Below are 13,310 nucleotides of genomic sequence, written 5' to 3' on the forward strand. Positions count from 1 at the left end.
TCCAGTCCACTCTTCACTCTACTGTCTGGATCATTTTTCTACAAAAACATTCACTCCATGTTTCTCCACTCCTGAAGAACCTCCAGGGGATTCCCATCCACCTCTGCTTCCAACGGAAACTTTTTACCATTGGCTTTAAAGCATTCAGTCACCTTGCCCCCTCCTACCTCACCTCTCTGCTCTCCTACTACAACCCAGCTTGCACACTTTACTCCTCTAATGCCAACCTACTCACAGTATCTCAGTCTCATTTATCTCACCGCCGACCCACCTCTCGCCCATGTCCTGCCTGTGGCCTGGAGCACCCTCCCTCTTCATATCAGACAGACAATTACTCTCCCCACCTTCAAAGCTTTATTGAAGACACATCTCCTTCAAGAGGGTTCCCATTCATTCATGCATTCATTCATTCAATCATATTTATTGAGTGCATACTGTGTGCAAAGCACTCTACTAAGCCCTTAGGACAGTAGAATATAACAACAAACAGACACATTCCCTGCCCACAATGAGCTCACAGTCTAGAGGGGAAGACAGACATTAATGTAAATAAATAAACAGATAAATAAATAAATAAAAAGTACAGACATATGTACATGTGCTGTGAGGATTAGAGGATGAATGAAGGAGCAAGTAAGAGCAGCACAGAACGAGTGGGAGAAGAAGAGAGGAGGGTTTAGTCAGGGAAGGCTTCTTGGAGGAGGTGTGCCTTCAATAAGGTTTTGAAGTGGGGGAGAGCAATTATCTGTCTGTCATGAGGAGGGAGGGCCAGGCTAGAGATAAAATGTGGGCAAGAGGTTGGCAGGGAGATAGGCAAGATCAAGATACAGTGAGAAGGTTAGCACCAGAGGAATGAAGTGTGCAGGCTGGGTTGTAGTAGGAGAGTAGCAAGGTGAGTTAGGAGGGAGCAAGGTGATTAAGTGCTTTAAAGCAAATGGTGAGAAGTTTTTGTTTGATGCAGAGATAGATAAGCAACCACTGGAGTTTCTTGAGGAGTGGGAAAACATGGTCTGAATGTTTTTGAAGGGAAATGATTTGGGCAGTAGAATGGAATATGGACTGGAGTGGAGAGAGACAGGAGGCAGAGAGGTCAGCAAGGAGGCTGATATAATTATCAAGGTGGGATAGGATGAGTGCTTGCATTAATGCGGTAATTAATTCGCCCTCATTTCCTCCTCTCCCTCTCCCTTCTGTGTTGCCCTGATTTGCTCCTTTTATTAGCCTCTCCCTCAGGCCCACAGCACTTATGTTCGTATCCAAAATTTATTTATTTCTAGCAATGTCTGTTCCTCCTTCTAGATTGTAAGCTAATTGTGGGCAGGGAATTTATCTGTCAAATCTATTATACTGTACTGTCCCAAGTGCTTAGTACAGAGCTTTGCATACAGTAAGCACTCAATAACGAAAATTAAGTGATTCGAATGAATGCTCTTTCTTTTCAGGATATGGCTCAGAGCAGAATCCAGAAAAAGAATGCATCTGTGGTGGAGAATGCCCAACCACAGCCCTCTGTCTTCAAACTGGTTTTGCTGGGAAGTGGTTCTGTGGGAAAATCGAGCTTGGTTCTCCGCTACGTGAAAAATGAATTCAAGAGCATTCTTCCTACTGTGGGCTGTAAGTAGCGGGACAAGTACCTTAAGGTCAGAAGGGGAAGGGTTCCTAAACTAGTGAAAAAAATAAACCTCCAGTGGTTAATTGTTCGCACTGCCTGCTTCTGTTTTTGTGTTTGCTTCTTTGCTCCTGATCTTCTCATAGTTTCTGCTCAAAAAAATCCATAGATTTACCTGCTGCATGAGGTCTTTCTTGATGGCAATGTGCCAAGACTGTAAGCTCACTGTGGGCATGGATCATGTCTTCCAACTTTAGTCTATTGTATTCATTTATTCATTCATTCAATTTTATTTATTGAATGCTTACTGTGTACAGAGCACTATAGTAAGGGCTTGGAGAGGTACAATACAACTATAAACAGGCATATTCCCTGCCCACAATGAGCTTACAATCTAGAATGGGGGAGAAATACATGAATACAAATAAACAAAAATAACAGATATGTAAACAAGTGCCATGTAAACATGTTTACAGATATGTAAACAAGTGCCATATGTAAACAAGCTTACAATCTAGAAGGGGGGAGAAATGCATGAATACAAATAAACAAAAATAACAGATATGTAAACAAGTGCCATGCCACTTAACTTCTCTGAGCCTCAGTTACCTCATCTATAAAATGGGGATTAGGACTGTGGGCCCCACGTGGGACAACTTGATCACCTTGTATCCCCCCCTGCGCCTAGAATAGTGCTCTGCACATAGTAAGCGCTTGACAGATGCCATTATTATTATTATTATTATTATTATTATTATTATTATTATTATTTGGCTTTAGTTCTGTTTTTTTCTGACGACTTGACCCCCATCCACATGTTTTGTTTTGTCGTCCATCACCCCCTTCTTGACGGTGAGCCCGTTGTCGGGTAGGGACTGTCTCTCTATGTCACCGACTTGGACTTCCCAGGCGCTCGGTCCAGTGCTCTGCACACTGTAGGCGCTCAATAAATACGATTGAGTGAATGAATGAATGTCCATCTTCTGCTGCTGCTGCTGATGATGGTATTTGTTAAGCGCTTACTGAGCGCAGAGAAGCAGCGTGGCTCAGTGGAAAGAGCCCAGGCTTTGGAGTCAGAGGTCATGGGCTCATTCATTCATTCATTCATTCATTCACTCACTCACTCACTCACTCACTCATTCATTCACTCATTTTCTGGGCTTCAGTTCCCTCATCTGTAAAATGGGCATTAAGATGTGAGCCCCCCGTGGGACAATCTGATCACCTTGTAACCTCCCCGGCGCTTAGAACAGTGCTTTGCACATAGTAAGCGCTTTACAAATACCATTATTATTATTATTATTATGGGGCTGGGAGGGGGGAGAAGCAAAGGGAGCAAGTCAGGGTGATGCAGAAGAGAGTGGGAGAAGAGGAAAGGTGGGGCTTAGTCTGGAAGCCCTCTTGGAGGAGATGTGCCTTCAATAAGGCTTTGAAGATGGGGGAGAGTAAATGTCTGTTAGATTTGAGGAGGGAGGGCGTTCCAGGCCAGAGGCAGGACGTTGGCGGCAAGATAGGTGAGATCAAGGCACAATGAGAAGGTTAGCACTAGAGGAGCAAAGTGTGCAGTCTGGGTTGTAAAAGGAGAGAAGTGAGGTGAGGTAGGAGGGGGCAAGGTGGTGGAGAACTTTGAAACCAGTGGTGAGAAGTTTTTGTTTGATGTGGAGGTGGATGGTCAACCTCTGGAGTTTTTTAAAGAGAGGGGTGACGTGTCCTGACCATCTTTGTAGAAAAATCATCCGGACAGCAGAGTGAAGTATGGACTGGAGTAGAGAGAGACAGGAGGCTGGGAGGTCTGCAAGGAGGCTGATCCAATAATCAAGGTCGGAGGGGATAAGTGATTGTATTGAAGTGGTAGCAGTTAAAATAAAGAGGAAAGGGCAGATTTTAGGGATGCTGTGAAGGTGGAACCACCCGGATTTAGTGATGGATTGAATGTGTGAGTTGAATGACAGAGAGGAGTCAAGGATAATGTCAAGGTTAGGGGCTTGTGAGACAGAAAGGATGGTGGTGCCCTCTACTGTGCCCAACTTCTTAGCACAGTGCCCTGCACACAGCAAGCACACAATAAATACCTATACCAATAAAGAGCACAGGCCTGAAAGTCAAAAGACCTATGTTTTAATCCCATCTTTACCACTTGTCTGTTCTGTGACCTTGGGCAAGTCATTTCACTTCTCTGTGCCTCAGTCACCTCATCTGCAAAACAAGGGTCCAATAACTGTTCTCCCTCCTACTTGGACTGCGAGCCCCATGAGACTGAGACTTGGCACATAATAAGCACTTAAGAAATACCACAATTATTAATTGCTCTATTTCAGCTCTCCATAAAGCATCTATTAGGGTAGCCCTGATAAACTCTGTTGAGTGAATGTTGGGTGCTGGTATGCTTAAAGGTGCAATGAGAGATCCTTTTTTTTCTTGATGGTATTTGTTAAGCATTTATTATGTGCCAGACACTATCTAAAGCCCTTGGTAAATACAAGGTAATCAAGTTGGACACAGTCCATGTTCCACTTGGGGCTCATGGTCATAATCCCCATTTTACACATGAGATCACTGAGGCACAGAGAAGTGAAACGACTAACCCAAAGTCACACAGCAGACAGGCGGAGGAGCCGGGACTAGAACCAGGTCCTTCTGACGCCCAGGCCCATGCTCAATCCAATAGGCCACAAGGCTTCCCTGCAAAGTGAACTCAAAATTAGATACACTGGGAAACTTTCTAGTCTTACAGATTATGAGATTCTACAAAAATCCCAGAGTCAGTGGCTCAGGAACTGCTATTTGCAGATGAATGTGTACTAGATTCAACTCAGTTCAGTTCAGTCAACCACCAGATAAGGTCACTGAGGCACAGAGAAGTGAAGTTACTTGCCCAAGGTCACACAGCAGACAAGTGGTGGAGCCAAGATAAGAACCCAGATCTTTCTGACTCCCATGCCCATGCTCTTCTTTCCAAAAAACAGAGCACTGATTGATTGTTTTAAGCAGGTACTCCCACTGTGGTGTGATAGGGATACTAGGTAGAGGAGATATTCCATTTTTCATACTGCTGCCAACAACAATTATGACGCAATTCTGGGTCAGGAAACCTGGTCATTTCTGGGTGCCAGGGTGAATGGGAAACATTTATTCTACTGGCTTTGGTTAGACTGAGAAAGGGTTGTACTAACCTTCTCACTCTAATGCTAACCTTCTCACTATACCTCAGTTTCATCTATCTCTCTGCCAACCCCTCGCTTACATCCTCACTTTGCCTTGGAAAACCCTCCCTCTTCAAATCTGACAGACAATTACTTTCCCCCGCTTCAAAGCCTTACTGAAGGCACACCACCTCCAAGAGGCCTTCCCTGACTAAACCCCCCTTGCTCTTCTCCTACTCCCTTCTGAGTCACCCTTTCTTGCTCCCTTTATTCATCCCCCCTCCCAGGCCCACAGCACTTATGTACAGATCTGTAATTTATTTATTCATATTAATGTCTGTCTCCCCTCTAGACTGTAAGATTTTTGTGGGGCAGTTAATGTGTCTATTTATTGTTATATTGTACTTTCCCAAATGCTTAGTGCGGTGCTCTGCACACAATAAGCACTCAATAAATACGATTGAATGATTAAATGAATGAATCAAATGAATGAATGAGTCTCAGAACCCTAGCATAAACAAAGGTTGCTAAATATTAACTGACATCGAAGAAATACATTTTCTTCTCTCCAGTTGCACAGATCTTGAAACACTCTCTCAACTGTTATACAAAGAGAGTGGAAGATCGACATTTGGTGCTTAAGTTATGATAAAATGTAGTTTCTATTGGGTGACTGCATTAATGTTTACTAAGGCTTTTCCTCAGCTGAGAGAGTTTTTGGAGGCATTTTAGGCCTTGCAGTTGTATTTTGATTGAATCAATACATTTCCAAAAGATAACTGTAGCATAATGATGACACAGTATTCAAAATTAATAACCCAACTCAAATAAACTTTTAGAAAGTAATGGTACTTTGCTCATTACTATCAAACAGAATATTGTAGTGTTTTCTTCAAGGGGAAGTTACAGATTCTTTTTTCTATTTTATGATATTTGTTAAGCACTTACTGTGTACCAGGTACTCCACTAAGCGCTGGGATTGGACACAGTCCATGTCCCTCATGGGACTCATAGTTGTAATCCTCATTTTATAGATGAAGTAACTGAGGCTCTGATAAATTACATGACTTGTCCAAGATCACACAGCAGACAAGAGCTGGAGCTGGGATTAGAACCCAGGACTTTCTGACTCTTAAGCCCATGCTCTATCAATTAGACCATGCTGCTTCTCTGAATCTTTATACAGATTCCTCTGTTTTTCATCTTTTCTTAATTTATCCTTCTCTGTGTTCATTTTGAAAATATGAATACCTACCCATTTATCATCAAGGTATACAAACCTTCAATTTCCTGGATAGTTCAGGCAGAAAACTCTGGCTTGACTGATAATAGCTGGATAATTGCTTTTGGCTGGGTCAGCAGTTATTCAGGATCTTTGTTCTTGAAGAGGAAAAGACTCAAGACTCTATTCTCTTTGATTCCTTCTCAAAGCAGTTCTGTGGGAAAGGAGATTACAATATTATTATCCCTTTATTCTGGGGCATTGAACCAAGAAAAGGGGACAAAAGTTATTTTGGCTTCCAATTACCCCAGATTTTAAGTTTTTAATAAAACTTTAGAATGGCTCAATCCCCCACTGTAGCAAGGTCATCAGGTTTGGTCTTTGAAAACATATTAACTGCTTCTGTTTCATCTACAAATTAATGCCGCTCATTGGTACTTGGACCTTTTGTCTGAGAACACTGACTGACTTGGAGGTGTTCCCCAGAGGCATTCCAAGCTGGAAACATTCCCCTTCCCTCTCCCACCCCTGCCCAAAGTAGAAATGACTCTTGGGAGGCCTCTCTTCACCCGGAAACAAGGAACAATTGTTAACAATTGAGAAGTAGCATGTCCTGCTGGATAGAACACATGGCACATGAATTGGGTCCAACCTGATCAGCTCATATCTACTCCTGCTCTCACTGCAGTGCCTGGCACAGAGTAAGCACTTAACATATATCATAGGAAAAAAATAATTGGTCACGTCAATATAGGCCTAACGTTCTCTCCTAAGCCATGTCTCCTCAATGTCATTCCAGGTGCGTTCTTCAGTCAGCTGGTTTGCTTAGACAGCGCCACTTTAAAGTTTGAGATCTGGGACACAGCAGGACAAGAGAAATACCACAGCGTTTGCCACCTCTACTTCAGGGGAGCGAGTGCCGCTCTGCTGGTCTACGACATTACCAAGAAGGTAAGCCTTTCCTGGGCAATTTGCCTCATGCCATTCAATCTCGAGATGAATTGTCTTTCTTTTCATTGGACGTGATAAAGCCATGTTCTGAATAAAGCGTGATAGAGCCAGGAATTGCTGGAGTTCCATTAAGCCTGGTTCATTCAATCATATTTATTGAGTGCTTACTGTGTGCAGAGCACTGTACTGAGTGCTTGGGAAAGTACAATATAACAGTAAACAGACACATTCCCTGTTTGCAACGGTTTCTGTGGGTGAAAATCTAGAGAATAATAGGCCCATCTTGTTGGGCCATCAAAGACCCGTGGCACTGAAGGGCTCAAGATGGCTTTGGGGAGTCTGTCTCTGCCTGTGGGTACCTCTGGGAATGGATATGGAATGGCTGGTTGCCTCTACTGGGAGCTAACCCTTCCATTGAGAAGTCTCCTGAAAGTAAAATTAGAAGCCTCACATCCTCTGTAAAGCTTTCCCGAATCCCTTGGCTACAGAGAGTCCTAGCCTCCCTTCAGAAAGCTGCATTAGTCAAAAGTGTGCAAGGGTTGCATCAGCAGCTACCCACTGTTGGGGGAGAATGGGGATAATAAAATTAACAATAATTATTGTATTTGTTAAGTGCTTACTATGTTCCAGGCACTGTTCTAAGCGCTAGGGTGGATACAAGCAAATTGGGTTGGACACAGTCCCTGTCCCACATGGGGCTCACAGTCTCAATCCCTTTTTTCAGATGAGGTAACTGAGGCATAGAGAAATAATAATAATAATGATGATATTTGTTAATCACTTACTATGTGCAAAGCACTGTTCTAAGCGCTGGGGGGATACAGGGTGATCAGGTTGTCCCACGTGGGGCTCACAATCTTTATCCCCATTTTACAGATGATGTAACTGAGGCACAGAGAAGTTAAGTGACTTGCCCGAAGTCACACAGCCAATAAATGGCCAAGCCGGGATTAGAACCCGTGACTTCTGACTCCCAAGCCCGTGCTCTTTCCACTGAGCCACGCTGCTTCTCATAGCAGCGTGACTGGCCCAAGCCCACACAACAGACATGTGGAGAACCGGGATTAGAACCCACAACCTTCTGATGCCCAGGCTCCATGCTTTGTTCATTTCCATCATGACACACTATGCAGAAGTCCAGCTACTTGTGCACTTTGTCCCTGCAGTTTACACAACACTTTTCACCCCCTTATATAAGGTGAGACTAGGACTCATAACTTCTGACCTCTTCCTGAAGGCCTGATCAGTCTAGGTTATGGAGCGGCCCAGCTGACCCCATTGACAAACTTCACTTAATCCTTTATTCTCACCCTGCCAAGGTTTGACAAGGGACAGGAATTTGAGAGTCAGGGACAGGATACCTTGCTGTGGGAGGTGTAATTTGGTCCCAGGGCTATGGCCACGGGCTGCTCCTCAATTAATCCATCGGTCGACATGAAAGCACTCAATTCATCTTTCCCCTTTCTACCTCACCTCGCAACTCTCCTACTATAACCCAGCATGCACACTTTGCTCCTCTCATGCCAACCTACTCACTGTACCTCGATTTCATCTATCTCACCGTTCACTGTTGTCCTCTCACCCCCATCCTGTCTCTGGCCTGGAAAGCCCTCTCTCTTCATACCCAACAGGCAATTACTCTCTCGGTTTTCAAAGCCTTATTCAAGGCACATCTCCTCCAAGAGCCTTTCCCTGACTGAGCCCTCTTCCCCCACTCCTTTCTGCATCGCGTTGACTTGCTCTCTTTATTCATCTCCTGCCTCAGCCCCAGAGCACTTATGTACATATCTGTAGTTTATTTATTTATGTTCCTGTAAGTCTACCCCTCTAGCCTGTAAGCTCACTCGCTATGGGCAGGGAAAGTCTGTTATATCATTATATTGTTCACTTAATACAGTGCTTTACACATAGTAAGCACTGGATAAATATGATTGACTGATCAAGGTGCTTATTATGTGCAGAGCACTTTACTAAGGTAAGCACTTTGGAAAGTAAAATACAATTGAGTTGGTAGACACCGTCTCTGTCCACAAGTAGCTTACAGCCTATAAAAGAGCCTACAGTCTATATCTTGTAGCTTTTCCAGCAGATTTTGAGCCCCAGCAAAAGTCAGGGTGGGGTAGGGGGGAGGGAGCAGGTCATGGAGGGACTAGCTCATCCTCTAGACTGTAAGCTCATTATGAGCAGGGAATGTGTCTACTAATTCTGTTGTATTGTACTCTCCTGAGCTCTTAGTACAGTGCTAGGCTGTGAGCCCGTTGTAGGCAAAGATTGTCTCTGTTGCTGAATTGTGCTTCCCAAGAACTTAGTACAGTGCTCTGCACACAGTAAGCACTCAATAAATACGATTGAATGAATGAATGAATGAATGCTTAATAAATGTGATTGATTGGCTGATAATGTTCTTCACCTTTACATCTTAGGAAACTTTTTACTAATTCGATGCATCCTTTGTCTGTCCAAGGATTCTTTCCACAAGGCCCAGCAGTGGTTGAGAGAACTGGAGAATGAGTTCCTACCAGAAGAAATAGTCATCATGCTGGTTGGGAACAAGACAGATCTTGAGGATGAGCGGGAGGTTACAGTGGAGGTGTGTATCCTGGCCCTGCACCAAAATGTATTGGCATTGTGGCAGGCCCTATTTAAAATGAATTAAGCAGATCTTGACCCTGCCTTCTAGGGACTTATACTTTGTCAGTAGTCCTTCTGATTGGGCCCCTACATGACAATGGAAACCATCAGCACAAAGAAAGCAAGGTGTCACTTGTACCACATGAGTTGCCTGAGTGTGGAGTTGAGATACATTCATTCATTCATTCATTTGTATTTATTGAGCACTTACTGTGTGTAGAGCACTGTATTAAGTACTTGGGAGAGTACAGTATAACAATAAACAGACACATTCCCTGCCCACGACGAGCTTACAACCTGGAGAAGGAGGGGGATCTTTCAGACAGGTGTGAGATGTACCATGTTTGGAGAGATCTTTCCTCATCAGGACATTGGCTAGTGGGTGGATGTTTTGCAGTCAGACAGCTCCAAATCTTCCCAGAGATTTGAAGGACTGTCTGGAGGTACTGTTTTCTCCCCTTAAAATAATGGCCTTGCTTGCACCTGCCTACCTCTGATACTTTGGCAATTTTTTTCTGGTTTGGGTCTGTCACACTGAGACAAGGACAACAGTACATCTTTTGTTGCTATTGTTTCTGGTTTTCTTTTTCTTCCCATTTTTTGTTTTTGCTTTTCTCAAGCATCATTCAGTAATGGCTTACAGAACATGTAAGGATACAGTTCTGCCTGTTGCAGTTAAGGTCTCAGAGGTATTTGGTTTTGTGACCCTAAATTGTACCTAATAGCCATCTTTCTGCTGGCATGGAGGACCAGCCAAGAAAGTTTGGATGACTCAGGGCAAACCATCACTACTACTACAAAAACAACTCAAGCACGTACCCTGCTGGTGTTAGAAATTTCCTTTCCTTTATTTATCCTTGGAACTTAAGCAAAGCTCACCCCAGATGGCAAGGAGCTTGGAAAGGTGCACTATAGTATTTTCAAAGAGAAAATGTGCTAGAGTGGAAGATATTCTCTCTCTTGCAATGACACTCACATTTATAGACACAATCTTACAGTGTAATCTTTGAACTGAAGAATGACTTCATCTCATACATCCTAAATGAATTACCTATTAAAACAATGTAAGAAATGCATTCTAATCATGTTCTTGTCAGTGCATTGAAACAGTGAATCTGAAAATCATCAGTGTTAAACTATATGAGAGATTCAAGTTTTTTTATTGCTTTGAGAAGCAGAGGCATGGTGGAAAGAGAACCCAGAACTGGGAGGTGCCTTAGTTTACTTATCTGTAAAAAGGGGATTAAATACCTGTTTTCCCTTTCCCTTAGACTCTGACCCCATGTGGGACAAGAACTGTGTCTGATCTAATTACCTTGTATCTGCCCCAGCAATTAATACAGTGCTTGGTACAAAATAAGCACTTAAAAATAATTAAATGGTAAGTGTTAAGCACAATATGCCAAGCACCATACTAAGCTGTGGGGTTTATTCAAGATAATTGGGTTGGACTCAGTCCCTGTCTCACAAAGGGCTCACAGTCTAAGTAGGAAAGAGTAGGATTCAAACTTCATTTTATAGATGAGGTAACTGAGGCTTGGAGAAGTTAAGCAACTTATTCGAGATCATGCAGTTAGTATACAAGTGGCAGAGCTATTAGAACCCCAGTCCTCTGACCCCAAGGCCTATGCTCTTTCCAAATATCACAATTATTATTATTGTCTAGTGGATAACATTTCAGGAGCATCTTTTTTTGTCTCAGTCTTCCTTAAATAGTATTGTTATTTTTTTTTTTTTGATACTTGTTTGGTGCCTTGTGTAGAAGATTGTACTGAGCTGGAGAAAGAAACAAGGACATCGACACAGCACTTAGAACAGTGCTCCACACACAGTAAGAGCTCAGTAAATACCACTGATAGACCGACTGACTGATCCCAGGGACTCACAAAGGTCAGGGAACCACAGACAGATTGGGAAAGCAATTCTAGGACAAATTCAGTCAGAACCAATACTATAGTCACAGCGGCACAAGAAGCACAGTGGTATATCACTGCTGGGAGGGAAAGTCCTCAGATTCCTCATCCCTCCAAGCAGAGACACACTCGGTCCAACAATCATCACCTTTCCAAAGTTCTCTGTGCCTCAGTTTCCCCAGTTGTAAAATAGAGATGAAATACCTGCTCTCCCTTCAATGTAGACTGTGAGCCTAAGGTGGGGCAGTGACTGTGTTTGACCTAATTAAGTTGTATTTACCCCAGTGCCCAGAACAGTGCTTTACACACAGCAAGGGCAGAACAGATACCACAAGGTTAATAACAATAATTATTATTATAGCATAATAATAATTATTATTATTGTAATAGGAAGAATAGGGTCTGCTTACCCTGTCCTATGGGATAAACCTTCTCCCTGTGGATGGATAGTTGGAAAGGCAGAGGGAAATGCTAATATTAATAATAATAATAATGATGGCATTTATTAAGCACTTACTTTGTGCAAAGCACTGTTCTAAGCGCTGGGGAAGATACAAAGCGATCAGGTTTTCCCATGGGGGGCTCACAGTCTTCATCCCCATTTTACAGATAAGGGAACTGAGGCACAGAGAAGTGAAGTGACTTGCCCAAAGTCACACAGCTGACAAATGGCGGAGCCGGGATTAGAACCCATGACCTCTGACTCCAAAGCCCGGGCTCTTTCCACTGAGCCACGCTGCTTCTCTGCAGTGTGCTATCATTTCAGCCTGCTATCATCTTGGTACCTCTTGGCCAGTCCCAGAACACAGAAGAGAAGGTGCCTAAGTCCACCTGGCTTGAACTACTGCATTGATTTTTAGATGCCAATCTAGAAATGGGAGTGCCTTTGTGGGAATTATGATTTGAGGCCTCACAAAATTATTTCTTGAGTGAAATTGTCCAGCAGGAACATGGTCAAGCATCCCAGAGCCAGTAGTTTTGAATCCTTCTACTGATTAAAAGATTGGAAACAAAAATGTTCAAATGAAAGAATTTATACTGCTCTGAAGTAACAATCTATTTGTGTGGTCCCTCTAGGAAGGAAAGGAGTTTGCAGAGAGTAAAAAGTTACTGTTCTTGGAAGCATCGGCTAAGGAAAACCACCAAGTGACTGAGATCTTTACTGCCATAGGTGAGTTCAAAAACCAAAATCATTCAAAAACAGAGTCATCTAGGGAAGAGAGCTCTGGGAGGCAATTTGGAGACCTACATTCTGGGCTTATTTTTTCCCCTTTACTCTGAGACTGCAAAATTCACAACTTACTAAGCCTCAAGCACCTACCAGTTATTCTATTGTGGACTATTAACCTCCTCTCCCTTGTGTCCTGGAATTAAATCAAACTCCTCCAGAGGACCAAGTAAAATAAGTTATCTGCCTTGACAACTGGATAAGAGGGGTGTATTTATTTCAAATTATGTAGGGACAAGTCTGGGCTGTGAGAAAAGAAATTGAACATTGTTATTGGGCTGCAGGGTAACAAAGCAGGAAGCAAACTACCTTGGATTTATGCAGATCAAATTGTGCCCGACCAACCTAATTAATCAATTGTTGGTATTTATTGAGTATTTATTATATGCAAAACACTGTACAATACACTAGAGTTGATATATGTGATCCCTGCCCTCGAGGAACTTGCAATCTAATATAATCTCCTCTACAAAAGTGACTGGTCTCATAATTCACAAGGGACAAGCAATGCTCGTATTATATCTGCACTTCAGTAGGGTCTTGAGTCCATCTCAGAAGACATTCTTATTGACAAACTAGGAAAGTGTGATCAAGGCCAAGCTAATGTTGAGAA

General features: G+C 42.9%; 1 protein-coding gene across 1 annotated transcript in view; it reads left to right on the forward strand.

Annotated features, from left to right (window-relative positions):
- RAB17 (RAB17, member RAS oncogene family) overlaps positions 1 to 13,310 on the forward strand; it is a 28,699-nt gene that overhangs the window by 12,249 nt on the left and 3,140 nt on the right. Inside the window, exons 2-5 of the mRNA XM_038749575.1 lie at positions 1,443 to 1,614; positions 6,774 to 6,925; positions 9,390 to 9,515; positions 12,547 to 12,640. Of these exons, the coding sequence (XP_038605503.1) occupies positions 1,446 to 1,614; positions 6,774 to 6,925; positions 9,390 to 9,515; positions 12,547 to 12,640 (541 nt within the window). The 5' untranslated portion in view covers positions 1,443 to 1,445. The remainder of the gene's footprint in view (positions 1 to 1,442; positions 1,615 to 6,773; positions 6,926 to 9,389; positions 9,516 to 12,546; positions 12,641 to 13,310) is intronic.

Source organism: Tachyglossus aculeatus, chromosome 7 (assembly GCF_015852505.1).
Source record: "Tachyglossus aculeatus isolate mTacAcu1 chromosome 7, mTacAcu1.pri, whole genome shotgun sequence".
Classification (NCBI taxonomy): domain Eukaryota; kingdom Metazoa; phylum Chordata; class Mammalia; order Monotremata; family Tachyglossidae; genus Tachyglossus; species Tachyglossus aculeatus.